At 46.7% G+C, this 17,006-nt stretch overlaps 1 protein-coding gene across 6 annotated transcripts in view; it reads right to left on the bottom strand.

Annotated features, from left to right (window-relative positions):
* Positions 1–17,006, bottom strand: part of ST3GAL3 (ST3 beta-galactoside alpha-2,3-sialyltransferase 3) — a 1,285,176-nt gene that overhangs the window by 775,348 nt on the left and 492,822 nt on the right. For 4 of the 6 annotated variants that reach the window (XM_078661230.1, XM_078660924.1, XM_078660849.1 and 1 more), the window contains one exon: positions 13,618–13,665. The exons of the other annotated variants lie outside the window; for them this stretch is intronic. In XM_078661230.1, coding sequence (XP_078517356.1) covers positions 13,618–13,665 — 48 coding nt within the window. The remainder of the gene's footprint in view (positions 1–13,617; positions 13,666–17,006) is intronic. 6 annotated transcript variants of the gene reach the window in all.

Genomic DNA, 17,006 nt, shown 5'->3' with positions numbered 1-17,006 from the left:
ACTAGAAAACAGACTTTCTGTCAGGCAAAAGCGAACTGATGCCTGTGACGTCATTAGACCGCCATCTTGCTGGAGGCAGACTTCTGTCGGTTTGCACCCCATTGGAAAAGATCAGGTACAGATGAAGGCTCTGGCAGGGGATGGACCTGGCAAAAGTGGTCTTCTTTGCAGTAAGCGGATTACAGTGCAAGCATGGAGCAGGCGATGAGGCATGAAGACACAAGTGCTGAAGCAAACACAGCTCTACTGGGTGCCTGGCACTATATGAGAGAGCATCAGCTGTTAGTACATACATAATGCTGACTGGAGACTGCCACATCTGAGGCAGCAGGTGTTAGTACATAGATATTGCTGACAGGAGACTGCCACTATCTGAGAGAGTATCAGCTGTTAGTACATAGATATTGCTGACAGGAGACTGCCACTATCTGAGGCAGCAGCTGTTAGTACACATATAATGCTGACAGGAGACTGTCACTATCTGAGGCAGCAGCAGCTGTTAGTACATAGATATTGCTGACAGGAGACAGCCACTATCAGAGGCAGCAGCAGCAGCTGTTAGTACATAGATATTGCTGACAGGAGACTGTCACTATCTAAGGCAGCACCAGCTATTAGTACATAGATATTGCTGACAGTAGACTGTCACTTTCTGATGCAGCAGCAGCTGTTAGTACATAGATATTGCTGACAGGAGAATGTCACTATCTGAGGCAGCAGCAGCTGTTAGTACATAGATATTGCGGACAGGAGACTGCCACTATCTAAGGCAGCAGCAGCTGTTGGTATATAGATATTGCTGACAGGAGACTGCCACATTCTGAGAGAGCATCAACTGTTAGTACATAGATATTGCTGACTGGAGACTGCCACATCTGAGGCAGCAGCTGTTAATACATAGATATTGTGGACAGGAGACTGTAACTATCTGAGGCAGCAGCAGGTGTTAGTACATAGATATTGCTGACAGGAGACTGCCACTATCTGAGGCAGCAGCTGTTTGTACATAGATATTGCTGACAGGAGACTGCCACTATCTGAGAGAGCATCAGCTGTTAGTACATAGATATTGCTGACTGGAGAATGACACGTCTGAGGCAGCAGCTGTTAGTACATAGATATTGTGGACAGGAGACTGTCACTATCTGAGGCAGCAGCAGGTGTTAGTACATAGATATTGCTGACAGGAGACTGTCACTATCTGAGGCAGCAGCTGTGAGTACATATATATTGCTGACAGGAGACTGCCACTATCTGAGAGAGCATCAGCTGTTAATACATAGATATTGCTGACAGGAGACTGTCACTATCTGAGAGAGCAGCAGCTGTTTGTACATAGATATTGGTGACAGGAGACTGCCACTATCTGAGAGAGCATCAGCTGTTAGTACATAGATATTGCTGACTGGAGACTGCCACATCTGAGGCAGCAGCTGTTAGTACACATATATTGCTGACAGGAGACTGCCACTATCTGAGAGAGTATCAGCTGTTAGTACATATATATTGCTGACCAGAGACTGTCACTATCTGAGAGAGCAGCAGCTGTTAGTACATAGATATTGCTACCAGGAGACTGCCACTACCTGAGGCAGCAGCTGTTAGTACACATATATTGCTGACAGGAGACTGTCACTATCTGAGAGAGCATCTGCTGTTAGTACATAGATATTGCTGACAGGAGACTGCCACTATCTGAGAGAGCAGCAGCTGTTAGTACACAAATATTGCTGACAGGAAACTGTCACTATCAGAGGCAGCAATTGTTGGTACATAGATATTGTGGACAGGAGACTGTCACTATCTGAGGCAGCAGCAGGTGTTGGTACATAGATGTTGCTGACATGAGACTGCCACTACCCGAGAGAGCAGCAGCTGTTAGTACATATATATTGCTGACAGGAGACTGCCACTATCTGAGAGAGCAGCAGCTGTTAGTACACATATATTGCTGACAGGAGACTGCCACTATCTGAGAGAGCATCAGCTGTTAGTACATAGATATTGCTGACAGGAGACTGTCGCTATCTGAGAGAGCAGCAGCTGTTTGTACATAGATATTGCTGACAGGAGACTGACACTATCTGAGAGAGCAGCAGCTGTTTGTACATAGATATTGCTGACAAGAGACTGCCACTATCTGAGAGAGCATCAGCTGTTAGTACATAGATATTGCTGACAGGAGACTGCCACTATCTGAGAGAGCAGCAGCTGTAAGTACATAAATATTGCTGACAGGAGACTGTCACTATCAGAGGCAGCAATTGTTGGTACATAGATATTGTGGACAGGAGGCTGTCACTATCTGAGGCAGCAGCAGGTGTTGGTACATAGATATTGCTGAAATGAGACTGCCACTACCTGAGATAGCAGCAGCTGTTAGTAAATAGATATTGCTGACAGGAGACTGCCACTATCTGAGGCAGAAGCTGTTAGTACACATATATTGCTGACAGGAGACTGACACTATCTGAGAGAGCATCAGCTGTTAGTACATAGATATTGCTGACAGGAGACTGTCGCTATCTGAAAGAGCAGCAGCTGTTTGTACATAGATATTGCTGACAAGAGACTGACACTATCTGAGAGAGTATCAGCTGTTAGTAAATAGATATTGCTGACAGGAGACTGTCACTATCTGAGAGAGCAGCAGCTGTTAGTACACAGCTATTGCTGCCAGGAGACTGCCACTACCTGAGGCAGCAGCTGTTAGTACACATATATTGCTGACAGGAGACTGGCACTATCTGAGAGAGCATCAGCTGTTAGTACATAGATATTGCTGACAGGAGACTGACACTATCTGAGAGAGCAGCAGCTGTTGGCACATAGATATTGCTGACAGGAGACTGCCACAATCTGAGAGAGCATCAACTGTTAATACATCGATATTGCTGACAGGAGACTGCCACTATCCAAGAGAGCGGTACAAAAGGGGGTGGTGATGGACGGAGCATCCGAGCCAATCAAACACTCACACCCAGTCAAAAGATCTGGGTTTAATCCATAGGCCCAGATCTTTGTACTGGGGTGAATGTAAGACATTGTTCTACATTCTGTCAATCAACTATGTTTTTTGCAATTTTCACCCCGAGTGGGCTGGGTATGCTCAGACGTGAGTCCCATGCTCTCCACACCACTGGAGTCAAGCTATCCAGGCTGAAGAAGGCTGATAGCCCGAAACCGGTCCTTGGATGCTTGATTCCGGTCTAGGAAAGACATGGCTTGGTAGTTCAGGCTGGACTGTTCCCATGAGGCACAGGGTCAAGGCTGATTTGCATATAGCCATTGTCTGACCTAGGGTGGTGTGGAGTGCAAAAAAACGATGGATTTAGGCCCAGATCTTCGTACTGGGGTGAATGTAAGACATTGTTCTACATTCTGTCCATCAACTGTGTTTTTTGCACCATCCAAGAGAGCAGCAGCTTTTAGTACATAAATATCATTGACAGGAGACTGTCACTATCAGAGGCAGCAATTGTTGGTACATAGATATTGTGGACAGGAGACTGTCACTATCTGAGGCAGCAGCAGGTGTTAGTACATAGATATTGCAGACATGAGACTGCCACTAACTGAGAGAGCAGAAGCTGTTAGTACATAGATATTGCTGACAGGAGACTGCTACTATCTGAAGGAGCATCAACTGTTAGTACATAGATATTGCTGACTGGAGACTGCCACATCTGAGGCAGCAGCGGTTAGTACACATATATTGCTGACAGGAGACTGCCACTATCTAAGAGAGTATCAGTTGTTAGTACATATATATTGCTGACCGGAGACTGTCACTATCTGAGAGAGCAGCAGCTGTTAGTACACAGATATTGCTGCCAGGAGACTGCCACTACCTGAGGCAGCAGCTGTCAGTACACATATATTGCTGACAGGAGACTGCCACTATCTGAGAGAGCATCAGATGTTAGTACATAGATATTGCTGACAGGAGACTGACACTATCTGAGAGAGCAGCAGCTGTTAGCACATAGATATTGCTGACAGGAGACTGCCTCAATCTGAGGCAGCAGCGGTTAGTACACATATATTGCTGACAGGAGACTGTCACTATCTGAGAGAGTATCTGCTGTTAGTACATATATATTGCTGACCGGAGACTGTCACTATCTGAGAGAGCAGCAGCTGTTAGTACACAGATATTGCTGCCAGGAGACTGCCACTACCTGAGGCAGCAGCTGTTAGTACACATATATTGCTGACAGGAGACTGACACTATCTGAGAGAGCAGCAGCCGTTAGTACATAGATATTGCTGACAGGAGACTGACACTATCTGAGAGAGCAGCAGCTGTTAGCACATAGATATTGCTGACAGGAGACTGCCTCAATCTGAGAGAGCATCAACTGTTAATACATAGATATTGCTGACAGGAGACTGTCACTATCCAAGAGAGCAGCAGCTGTTAGTACATAAATATTATTGACAGGAGACTGTCACTATCAGAGGCAGCAATTGTTGGTACATAGATATTGTGGACAGGAGACTGACACTATCTGAGGCAGCAGCAGGTGTTAGTACATAGATATTGCGGACATGAGACTGCCACTAACTGAGAGAGCAGCAGCTGTTAGTACATAGATATTGCTGACAGGAGACTGCTACTATCTGAAGGAGAATCAGCTGTTAGTACATAGATATTGTTGACTGGAGACTGCTACTATCTGAGGCAGCATCAACTGTTAGTAAACAAATATTGCTGACAGGAGATTGCCACTATCCGAGAGAGCAGCAGCTGTTAGTACATAGATATTGCTGACAGGAGACTGTCACTATCTGAGGCAGCAGCAGGTGTTAGTACATATATATTGCTGACAGGAGACTGCCACTATCTGAGGCAGCAGCTGTTAGTACACATATATTGCTGACAGGAGACTGGCACTATCTGAGAGAGCAGCAGCTGTTAGTACATAAATATTATTGACAGGAGACTGTCACTATCAGAGGCAGCAATTGTTGGTACATAGATATTGTGGACAGGAGACTGTCACTATCTGAGGCAGCAGCAGGTGTTAGTACATAGATATTGCGGACATGAGACTATCACTAACTGAGAGAGCAGCAGCTGTTAGTACATAGATATTGCTGACAGGAAACTGCTACTATCTGAGGCAGCATCAACTGTTAGTAAACAGATGTTGCTGACAGGAGACTGCCACTATCCGAGAGAGCAGCAGCTGTTTGTACATAGATATTGCTGACAAGAGACTGACACTATCTGAGAGAGTATCAGCTGTTAGTAAATAGATATTGCTGACAGGAGACTGTCACTATCTGAGAGAGCAGCAGCTGTTAGTACACAGCTATTGCTGACAGGAGACTGTCACTATCTGAGGCAGCAGCAGCTGTTAGTACATAGATGTTGCTGACAGGAGACTGTCACTATCTGAGGCAGCAGCAGCTGTTAGTGCATAGATTATGGTGTCAGGAGACTGCTACTGTCGGAGGCAGCATCAACTGTTAGTAGACAGATATTGCTGACAGCAGACTGCCACTATCTGAGAGAGCAGCAGCTGTTAGTACATAGATATTGCAGACAGGAGACTGTCACTATTCAAGGTAGCAGCAGCTGTTGTTATAGGAAAGCAGTGCCATACGACTGCCATTGTCATAAGCAGAACAGAGCATTACAACACATACTGGCAGTGGCAGACTTTAAGACATAGACAGTGCTGTCATGAGACTGCCACCATGTTAGCTGGCACTAAGAGGTGGTAAACTGACACTGCTGACAGGTGATTGGCAATACGTGGTGTAGGTCCGGACTTCTATATTAATTACTACTGAGCATAGACGAACACCATTTTAAACAGCAGAAGGTGTTTGCAAAAGGATGTTGCTGACATCAGACTTGCACCATGTTAAGCAGCAGTGGGTGTCTGCAAACATATTGCTGACAGAAGACTTGTCCTGTGTTAGGCAACAGTAGGTTTTTGTAAATATGCATTGTTGACCTCATGCTTCTACTTTATTAAGTGGCAGTAGTTCTTTTTAAAGAGATATTGCGGATAAAAGACTTGCACTGTATTAGACTGAAATATGTGTTCGTAGACAGATACTTTACACTTGTACTGTATTAGACAGATGTAAGTGTTTGTAAACAGGCATTGCTGCCATGAGACTTGCACTGTGTTAGAGAGTAAGAGGTGTTGCTAAACATATATGGCTGACAGGAGACTTCCACTTTTTAGCAGCAGTATTTGTAAAACAGATATTGCTGACACGAGCCTTGCACTGTTAGGCTGAAGTATTTGTAAACAGATATTGCTGGCAGTAGACAAGTCCAGTGTTAGGCAACAGTAGGGATCTGCACTTTATTAGGGGGCAAGAGGTGTTGCTAAATATATATATGGCTGACAGAACACTTGCACTGTTAGGCAGCAGTGATTGTACACAGGTATTGCTGATAGGAAACTTGCACTGTTACGCAGCAGTGTTTGTAAACAGATATTGCTGACAGAAGATTTGCACTGTGTTAGGCAACAGTAGGGTTTTGTAAACAGGTATTGCTGACAGGAGATTTAAAATGTTAGGCAACGGTGTTTGTAAACAGATATTGGTGAGGGGAGACTTACCCTGTGTTAGAGACAGTAGGTTTTTGTAAACAGGTATTGCTGACACAAGACCTGCACTGTTAGGCAGCAGTGTTTGTAAACAGGTATTGCTGACAGGAGAATTTAACTGTTAGGTAGCTGTGTTTGTAAACAGATATTGCTGACAGGAGACTTGCCCTGTGTTATACAACAGTATGTTTTGGTACACATACATTGCTGACCTGTTACTTGTACTTTATTAGGCAGCAATAGTTCCTTTTAAAGAGCTATTGCTGACCTGAGACCTGTACTTTATTAGGCAGCAATAGTCCCTTTCAAAGGGCTATTGCTAACAGGAGACTTGCACTGTTATGCGGCAGTTGGTGTTTTCAAAGAGATAATGCTGGTGTTAGGTGTACACTGTGTTAAGCAACTGTAGGAGTATGAGAGTGCATAAGAATTGCACTGTAACCGCAGTAGCTGTTTGCTGGCAGGAAACTTGTGATCTCAGTTAACTGTGGGTCTTTGTAAACAGAGACTTCTGACATGAGACTGGCAGTGTGCTCGGTAGCTGTGGGTGTGGGTAAGCACATGTTGCTGGCAGGAGACTTTCACTGAGTTAGGCAGCAGTAGCTCTTTGTTAACAGATATTGCTGACGGGAGACTTGCACTGAGTTAGGCAGCAGGAGCTCTTTGTTAACAGATATTGCTGACAGGATACTTGGACTGGGTTAGGCAGCAGTAGCTCTTTATTAACAGACAGTGCTGACAAGAGACTTGCACTGGGTTAGGCAGCAGTAGCTATTTGTTAACAGATATTGCTGACAGGAAACTTGGACTGGGTTAGGCAGCAGTAGCTCTTTGTTAACAGATATTGCTGACGGGAGACTTGCACTGAGTTAGGCAGCAGGAGCTCTTTGTTAACAGATATTGCTGACGGGAGACTTGCACTGAGTTAGGCAGCAGGAGCTCTTTGTTAACAGATATTGCTGACAGGATACTTGGACTGGGTTAGGCAGCAGTAGCTCTTTATTAACAGACAGTGCTGACAAGAGACTTGCACTGGGTTAGGCAGCAGTAGCTATTTGTTAACAGATATTGCTGACAGGAAACTTGGACTGGGTTAGGCAGCAGTAGCTCTTTGTTAACAGATATTGCTGACAGGAGGCTTGCACTGGGTTAGGCAGCAGTAGCTCTTTGTTAACAGATATTGCTGACAAGAGACTTGCACTGGGTTAGGCAGCAGTAGCTGTTTGTTAACAGATATTGCTGACAGGAGGCTTGCACTGGGTTAGGCAGCAGTAGCTCTTTGTTAACAGATATTGCTGACAAGAGACTTGCACTGGGTTAGGCAGCAGTAGCTGTTTGTTAACAGATATTGCTGACAGGAGACTTGGACTGTGTTAGGCAGCAGTAGCTATTTGTTAACAGATATTGCTGACAGGAGACTTGGACTGGGTTAAGCAGCAGTAGCTCTTTGTTAACAGATATTGCCGACAGGAGGCTTGCACTGGGTTAGGCAGCAGTAGCTCTTTGTTAACAGATATTGCTGACAGGAGACTTGCACTGGGTTAGGCAGCAGTACCCATTGTAAATGTATATTTCTGACAGGAAACTTGCACCATGGTATGCAGCAGTAGGTGTTTGTAAACAGATACTGCTGACATGAGACCTGTACCTTTGAGTAGAACAGACAGTGTTAAAAATGTATACCATGCAAGAAAGCAGAAGGCTAGATCATCTGTCGTTAAGCAGCAAATATGACGGGGCGCACCACTGTTCTGCCACCAAAGGCACAGCATGATAAGGCGGGAGCATAGGGTACACAGGTCACCTTGATGCCAGGAGTCTGACACTACATAGGAAGTATGGAGGAAAAAGCAAATGGCCCCCGGCTACCAGGTGACTGATACTGTGCAGGAAGGCTAGAGAACAGGGTACAGGCACCATCCAGTCACCAGGAGACTGACACTGAATCGAATGCTGTAGGACAGGGTACACAGGCCACTGCCTCCTAGGAGATTGGCATTGTACTAAAGGCTGATGTACAAGGTACAGCGGCCTGCCAGGTGACTGACCATGTACAGGAAGGCTGGGGACAGGGCACTGAGGTCATCGTACCACCAGGAGAATGACCCAGTAATGATGGCTGGAGGATAGGGTACAGAGTCCATTACCCGCCATGAGACTTATACCGTACTGAAGGTACACAGGTCATTCTACGAACAGGAGATTGGCTCTGTACAGGAAGGACGGAGAATACGGTACACAGGCCCTCATGCTACCATGAGGGTGACACCAGGCTAGCAGCAAATTATATAAGACAGTCAACAAGCTGTGACAAGAACAATGCTCACAGAAGATAAGCACTATGTTGAAGGAGGACAGGAGAGGGTGTCAAGCTGGCTGTGTTTGCATGGGGTTGGTAAATGTTTGGGACAGACATTCCTAACAGGTGCCTTGTAACATACAGGGACATAGCTATTTATGGTAAGAAGACCATGGTTGCAGTTGTTATGTCATATGCAGCTGCAGACTTTGAAAAGCAGTCAGTGCAGGTAGGACACGTGCAACCTTGTTAGTTAACAGCAAGCTTTGAGAAGCAGGGTGGGCACCAGCAGGTCCATGCTGAGAAGCCAGGGTTGGCAGAGGGCATGTAGACTGCTGCGGGCAGCAGGGGCTGATAGCAGGCAGTGTTGGCAGGAAACTGGTATTGTGTTAGAGGTTAGCTGGGATGGCAGCAGGCGTCATGGTAGCAGAGCATGCAATATTCGAAGAAGAATAAAATAAAGTAATAACAATCAGAATGAAACAGATGTAGTCATCTTGGCACATCATAAAGAAGAGTGGAGCCATAATGAAAGAGACAAATAAAACGTATATACAATGTTAGCAGGAAACTGGGCACCAGGTAGTTGTATGAACGCATTGCACTGGTAGTCAAGCAGCACACATTGTTGACAACAGGCTGGAGTACACAGCAAGAGATCAGTGGACAGCACACGTGGAAGGCAGTCTGAACACAGGCAGTGAGGGCTGAAGGCATGAGGTTTCAAGACACAGACAGCATTGGCTGGAAACTTGCAAGGTTGGTTTCTATAAACACAGGTACACTAATTGAGGACTGGCAGGCGCTTTGGCACATGGATAGTGCTGTTAGCAGGCTGGCATCATGTTAGAAGGCAGAAGGTTTGGCACATGGATAGTGCTGTTAGCAGGCTGGCACCGTGTTAGAATGCAGAAGGTTTGGCACATGGATAGTGCTGTTAGCAGGCTGGCATCATGTTAGAAGGCAGAAGGTTTGGCACATGGATAGTGCTGTTAGCAGGCTGGCACCGTGTTAGAATGCAGGTTTGGCACATGGATAGTGCTGTTAGCAGGCTGACACCATTTTAGAAGGCAGAAGGTTTGGCACATGGATAATGCTGTTAGCAGGCTGGCACCATGTTAGAAGGCAGAAGGTTTGGCACATGGATAATGCTGTTAGCAGGCTGGCACCATGTTAGAAGGCAGACGGTTTGGCATATGGACAGTGCTGCTAGCAGGATGGCACCATGTTAGAAGGCAGAAGGTTTGGCATATGGACAGTGCTGCTAGCAGGATGGCACCATGTTAGAAGGCAGAAGGTTTGGCACATGGATAATGCTGTTAGCAGGCTGGCACCATGTTAGAAGGCAGAAGGTTTGGCTCATGGATAGTGCTGTTAGCAGGCTGGCACCATGTTAGAAGGCAGAAGGTTTGGCATATGGACAGTGCTGTTAGCAGGCTGGCACCACGTTAGAAGGCGGAAGGTTTGGCATATGGACAGTGCTGTTAGCAGGCTGGCACCATGTTAGAAGGCAGAAGGTTTGGCATATGGACAGTGATGTTAGCAGGCTGGCACCATGTTAGAAGGCAGAAGGTTTGGCATATGGACAGTGCTGTTAGCAGGCTGGCACCATGTTAGAAGGCAGAAGGTTTGGCATATGGATAGTGTTGTTAGCAGGCTGGCACCATGTTAGAAGGCAGAAGGTTTGGCATATGGATAGTGTTGTTAGCAGGCTGGCACCATGTTAGAAGGCAGAAGGTTTGGCATATGGATAGTGCTGTTAGCAGGCTGGCACCATGTTAGAAGGCAGAAGGTTTGGCATATGGACAGTGCTGCTAGCAGGATGGCACCATGTTAGAAGGCAGAAGGTTTGGCATATGGACAGTGCTGCTAGCAGGATGGCACCATGTTAGAAGGCAGAAGGTTTGGCATATGGACAGTGCTGCTAGCAGGATGGCACCATGTTAGAAGGCAGAAGGTTTGGCACATGGATAATGCTGTTAGCAGGCTGGCACCATGTTAGAAGGCAGAAGGTTTGGCTCATGGATAGTGCTGTTAGCAGGCTGGCACCATGTTAGAAGGCAGAAGGTTTGGCATATGGACAGTGCTGTTAGCAGGCTGGCACCACGTTAGAAGGCAGAAGGTTTGGCATATGGACAGTGCTGTTAGCAGGCTGGCACCATGTTAGAAGGCAGAAGGTTTGGCATATGGACAGTGATGTTAGCAGGCTGGCACCATGTTAGAAGGCAGAGGGGTTGGCACATGGATAGTGCTGTTAGCAGGCTGGCACCATGTTAGAAGGCAGAAGGTTTGGCATATGGACAGTGCTGTTAGCAGGCTGGCACCATGTTAGAAGGCAGAAGGTTTGGCATATGGATAGTGTTGTTAGCAGGCTGGCACCATGTTAGAAGGCAGAAGGTTTGGTTACAGGGGCAGTGTTAAAGGGCTGATGTCAATACACAAACTGTGCTAGGTGTTAGAAAGGTTGTTGGGTGTAGGGATGACATGGTTGGGAAACTGGTACCATTCTGTAGGGCAGACGGATTGGGCACACAGGTACATGGGTGAACAGTCTGGAAACATGTAAGACAACAGAAACTAGGATGACTTGAGCACAGAGGAGGTAATCTTTGTTCAGCTCTGGTAGCTTTATTTGAGAACTGACAATATGTTAGAAGGCACACCGCAATACACAGATAGTGCTTGGCAAGGGCTGGCAGCATGTTAGAAGGCTAGAGAGCATGGGGAAAACTGGCACCATGTTGGAAGGCAGATTACATAGACCGTTTGGTGAATAAGGGTGCTATGTCTTAAGGTAGAAGGAGTGGGCATACAAGCAGTGCCAGGAGAAGACTGGCACCATGGGGACACAAGGGTTGAGGCCATACAACGTTGGTGAATGACACACGGTGTGGGCATACAGGTAATGCCGGGGAAAGACCTCAACCACTGCGGACGGCAAAAGGTCTTAACATACAGATGTAGCATGTGGTTAACAGTGCAACACATCTAGTAGCATAATACGTGTAGAGTAGGGGTCGGAGCACAGTGGGATACACAGTACTGCGTATGGCTAACTTGATGAGCAGAGGGGTTGGGTAAGGAGCTTAAACTGGCAAAGTCTGGGCAGCGCCCAAACAAGGGGACATGATGCCTTCAGACTGGTGAAGACCAGATTGTGAGTGACAGGACACGCAAACAAGCTCAGAACCCTACAAGAAAGGCCGAAACAGATACCTGGCAGAGCGCGGCTACCATGGTAGACACCAACAGTCTGGGTACACATGGGAGGCACAGAAACTGTAGCCACACAGAAAGGAAACTGTATGGCACTGCCACTGCTATGGACAGAGCAAACTTCCTGTGACTCATGCAAGCAGCCAAGTTGGATATGCAGCGGGGTTATCCCTTTCCTGCAGCTAAGGGAAACAAGGCGGAAGATTGCCCTGCTACAAAGGACGTCAAAGATGAAGATTACCCTAGGGGGACCCTGGCTGAAGTGTTCTGTACTTAAGACTAGAAGCTGAGATGTAGAAAGCAAGTACCCCGACTCCCCGGGGGCATGATATGCCTAAAGTCCAAACCACAGTCCACCCTAGAGGGACCCTTGCGCTGCATTTAGGACTGACAGCTCAGACGCAGAAGGCAAGTACCCTGACCCCCCCGGTGGCATACCACACCTGACGTCCAATCCAAAGTCCACCCTAGAGGGACCCTTGCTCCAGTGTGCTTAGGACTGGCAGCTGAGATGCAGAGGGCAAGTACCCTTACTCCACGGTGATATCCAATGCCTGAATTCTAATCCAAACCCCTGAAGATGTAGACACTATGGCATCGTTTATGGCAGTCAGGCACAATCAGAAGCCATTGCAATCATCACCTGTTACCAGGGCAGCTGTTGGACAAATGTTGCAACAGATAGCCAATATAAAATCTTGTTTACAATTATTTAGAAGGTCTGTCGCTAAGTGGGAAAAGTGGCCTCCACCCAAAAAGACAATACGCTCCCTCTCTGCACTAGCGTTTCATATAGGGGTCTGGTGGACACCAGCCAGGTGACTCTACAGCCATGGAACACAGTTTTGTGGGATCACCACAAGCCAAGTCCAAGGTACAACCTCTCACCGTTCTGAAATAATACAGTTCCCACCAGGCTCTCAGCCACGACCCAGAATCTCAGAGTGCCAGTCCTGCTGGATAATAACCGAGTACTGTGCCTTGGTTGCAGTGCTAACTGGGGGGGGGGGGGGGGGGGGCAAAATCTGATGAACTTTGGACTTGAGTCTAAGTTCTAGCACCTGACTGTGTGAGTGCATTCTTTTCTGATTGGCTGAAGTTGAGTAGACATGGTTCCAGGTATCCTACAACAAGTGGGGTAATGAAAGAGAGACTGAGCTACAGAGATGAAGGCAAGAGCTGTTTAGCTCCAAGGGTTACAGGAGCAGTTAGAAACCAGGGACTGTTCACCGTGCAATAACGCCTAACTTTCTTCCCAAGACTTGGTCTTCTGCTGCACTTGAAGATAATCTAGAGATCCCTTCTTTGCCATCGGCTTCTTTTTACGGGATGAGGGTGAAAGAAGCGGTCTCTCCAATGGCCTGAGAGTCGTATCGTGGTCTGGAGCTGCAAATGGTGTGTCACAAGGGGATCTGCCTCCGAACATGGTCAACCAATCATACAAGGGATTCCTTCTCTTAGGAGGAGCAAAGAAGAGGCAGCATTGGTCAGGAGGAGAGGAAAGAGGGATGGAGGTTGCGGTACCTGAGCCTAACGAGTGTCCAACGGAGTCAAAGGCGTGAACCATTGCATCTGCAACACAAGAGTACAGATTCAGTGCTCATATTCTCAAAAGCTGCATCAAAGTTCAAGACAAGCCTTGGGCAAAACATGTCACCAGAAATCCAAAACTGCTGGAGAAAGTCTCCTTCCATACTTCGTTCATGCATGCACCCTGGCGATAACCTCTCCACACATGTTCAGCGTACAAGGCAAAAGGACAACCGAATGAGTTGCACTTCTGTATTTCCATTTCAAACATTGAGTACTGGCATCAGTCAGATGGACCTTAACCCCTTGGGCGCGGCCGCGATTCTGCGCCTGTGCGGGTTCATGATGGCCCCCAGCCGTCATCAGCACACGCCCACCGTGATGCATGACGGATGGGGGTCGTCATCAGCATGGAAGGGGTTAAGGGCTAGTTTCAGAACAAAAGTAGGCGGGACCTCCTTAGGTAAAAGTCTTGCAGAAGGGTCAACAAAATACTGCAGTTGGAATCTATCCATACAGAACAGAAACCTCTTCATGCAGCACTCCTTAATGCATTTTGTACACAAGCAGCAGAAGCTGCACCCAGGTGCCCTGGAACTCTGGCACTCTTTACCACTCCCCAGTTCTTCCTGGCAGGATCGGCGGGGTACAGGTAAGACTGTGCCCTACTTTGACTGCCCAGAGGTAGGTCCTGGAGTGCTCGGGTAGAGGTAGGTTGTGATATGGCTGAAAGTGACCCTTCGACTTAACCAGAACGGGGTCAAAGATGGACAAGCATGGCCATGCATGGAAAACATGGGCTGAGACTGCACACAATGGTATACATCAACAGTAATACTTCACAAATGTAGGCAAATATAATAATTCACATGGCATTACATGAACACACTTTGGGTTTCATAAGGGACAGGAGAGTGCTCCCTGGAGGCCACAACAATACAATGCAATGGTTGTACACGGACACACAGGGCTTCATTTGATGAACATTAATCATTATTGCAAGGATGCCTTCACCCATATGTGTATCGCAGGTTACCCCCTAAGGCTAGTCCTGTTCTGCGCACAGAGCACCTCAGATCAGTGCTTACGACAGGACAAGCCTAGTCAGAGATGGTCGCTTTCCTGCATCAATTGGATATTGATGGTCAATGGTAAAACCACGCCTGACCTGGTTTATTGGTAGCCATTTGACATGGTATTTGTGGTTTGAGTTCTGATATAGACTGTGGGTACCAAATCACAGAACTGTGAATACCAAACCACAGACATCCACAACATTGCAGGAAGAGCTCGTGCAAGCACAAAACGTGAGAAACATTTATCGACAACTAACCAATACTTTTGCAAAGCTCTGACTGACCTGCGGAAATTAAAATCACCAAACATGCTGTATTTGATGCTATGAATTTTGCAAATGAGGAGGAAACATTGGCATGTGATCTTCATAGCGAAATCTGAATACCGATTATATTCGGAAATACATGGAATAGAATGTCGATTTGGTGTGACATAGTTTGTCAAAAATAACAAGTCAATCACAAGCATAAGTTAAATCTACACCAGCACTCAGGAGGCAGACACACTCGAGCTTAGTTATGATTTAAGTGTGTGCGCTTTGCCATCTCTGGATCCTGATGGACTACATTCATTGAGGTATTTGACCTTCAAAGGAACACTTGTCTGATCCTGAGATCTCACTGTCTTTGGCGTCCTTATCACCCATAAATCTACCCAGAATCAGTCTCCACCCTTATTTGTATGGATATTGACATCATGTGGCAGCCATCTCTCTTGCCATTAACACAACTTTGATTCTTCTTTCTGGGTAGAGAGAGTGAGACAGAAGTAGACAGAACACCATTGGAAAAATCTTATTTTTCTTTAAATAAATGAGACATTGGCCCTTGTAAGCTCTGTTAGAGACATCCAGCAGGTTCTTTCTGCTCCCTTTAAAGCGGTGGTGACTGGGGATTGCAGCCAGGCGCTGGCTCCCTCACCAGTGTCTTGGGACCCAGAGAAAGGGATGGAAATAGAAGACCGTTAGAGGCACAACTGGGGAAAGCACAGGATAGTGGAAGTTTTGAGAGACAGTGAGTGAGTACCAGACAGAACAGAGCTGGTTTTTCAACAAGTCACATGCAAATGAGTTACCCAACACGAACCAGTTTACATATTTTTTGTTTCGAAATAGATATAACTGCTTCTCTCATGGTGGTCAGATGTGGGTGGGTGGGAGCATCAGGTGGAGGCGGGGAATAGCAAAGGCAGGATACTGTCATCTTTCTACAGGCTCACCCAACAAAAGGCGGCTTCTGCCCAAGCCCTGGTGGCCTTCAGCGGAAGGAAACTCCACTGATTTCCCTACAGGTCAGACCGCCTCAACGCTGTAAGGAAAGACAGGCCCGCCTCGGTACATGAGATGTGATATCCAGGCCACACTAAGCCAGTCTTATTAAATCTTTATTGTCCCTGGGGGGCCCTGAATGAGTTTTTATGAGTTCTCAGGTTCTCATGGAAGCTCAAGGTCCTGCAATCTGAGTCTCTGGGAGCGGCCTGGCCGGTTGGGCGTGTGCGGATGGAGCGGTGTTGGACTGTGGGCGGGTGAACAAAGGACGGAGAGTGTATGGGTGGGGTATGGTTAGGGTGTGTAAGGATGGAACAGTGTGTTAAGAGCATAAAGTGTGAGAATGCACATGGAGATGGCTGCACAGTGTGTGTGCTGCAGCCTGCCCATGGAGGGGTCTGTGGGAGCAAAGAGCCTGGGGTACCGTAGAGTCTGGATTCGATACGCACTCAGATTGCGTCGCTCTTTAGAAAGGATTACGTCTAAAAGGGAACGCACCCATAGCCACCCATAAAGTTTTAATAAACTATATTACTATGAATAAACTATATGGGGTCTTGAGTAGAGCTTGAGAGTGTGAGGACAATGCACTTCCTCCACCCGGGTCCTAGGGAAGTAGGGTTAATATAAACCTCTCAAGCCGGAGCGCTGGTAACTCAGAATGAAAGCACAGCCTGCACCCCAACATTTTACCAGCTTTGAATAGGTGAAGTCAAAGCTCTCTGCAGATCACGCTGCATGATTCAGGGAACAGGATCGATTTTAAAATCCAAACTCACTGCTACAGTCTAAGAAGCAAACTCCAATACAGAAGGGTAGTGGCTTCTGATAATTTCTCCATTCAAAACAAGCATCCGCAAAGCTAACTGGTCTCACCTGTGATACCTATGGCTTTGCCAATTCAGTTATTTTTTTTAGACTTCCCAAGAATGCGGTCTGCCATCTGGGAAAGGATACCAAAGAAGAAAAAAAATCACAAATGATTCCACAGATATCGCATGCACCGCTGGCCTCTTCAAAATATTATTTTTATTCAAGC

Source organism: Lissotriton helveticus, chromosome 1_1 (genome assembly GCF_964261635.1).
Source record: "Lissotriton helveticus chromosome 1_1, aLisHel1.1, whole genome shotgun sequence".
NCBI lineage: Eukaryota > Metazoa > Chordata > Amphibia > Caudata > Salamandridae > Lissotriton > Lissotriton helveticus.
This window is presented reverse-complemented; position numbering and strand designations above follow the sequence as displayed.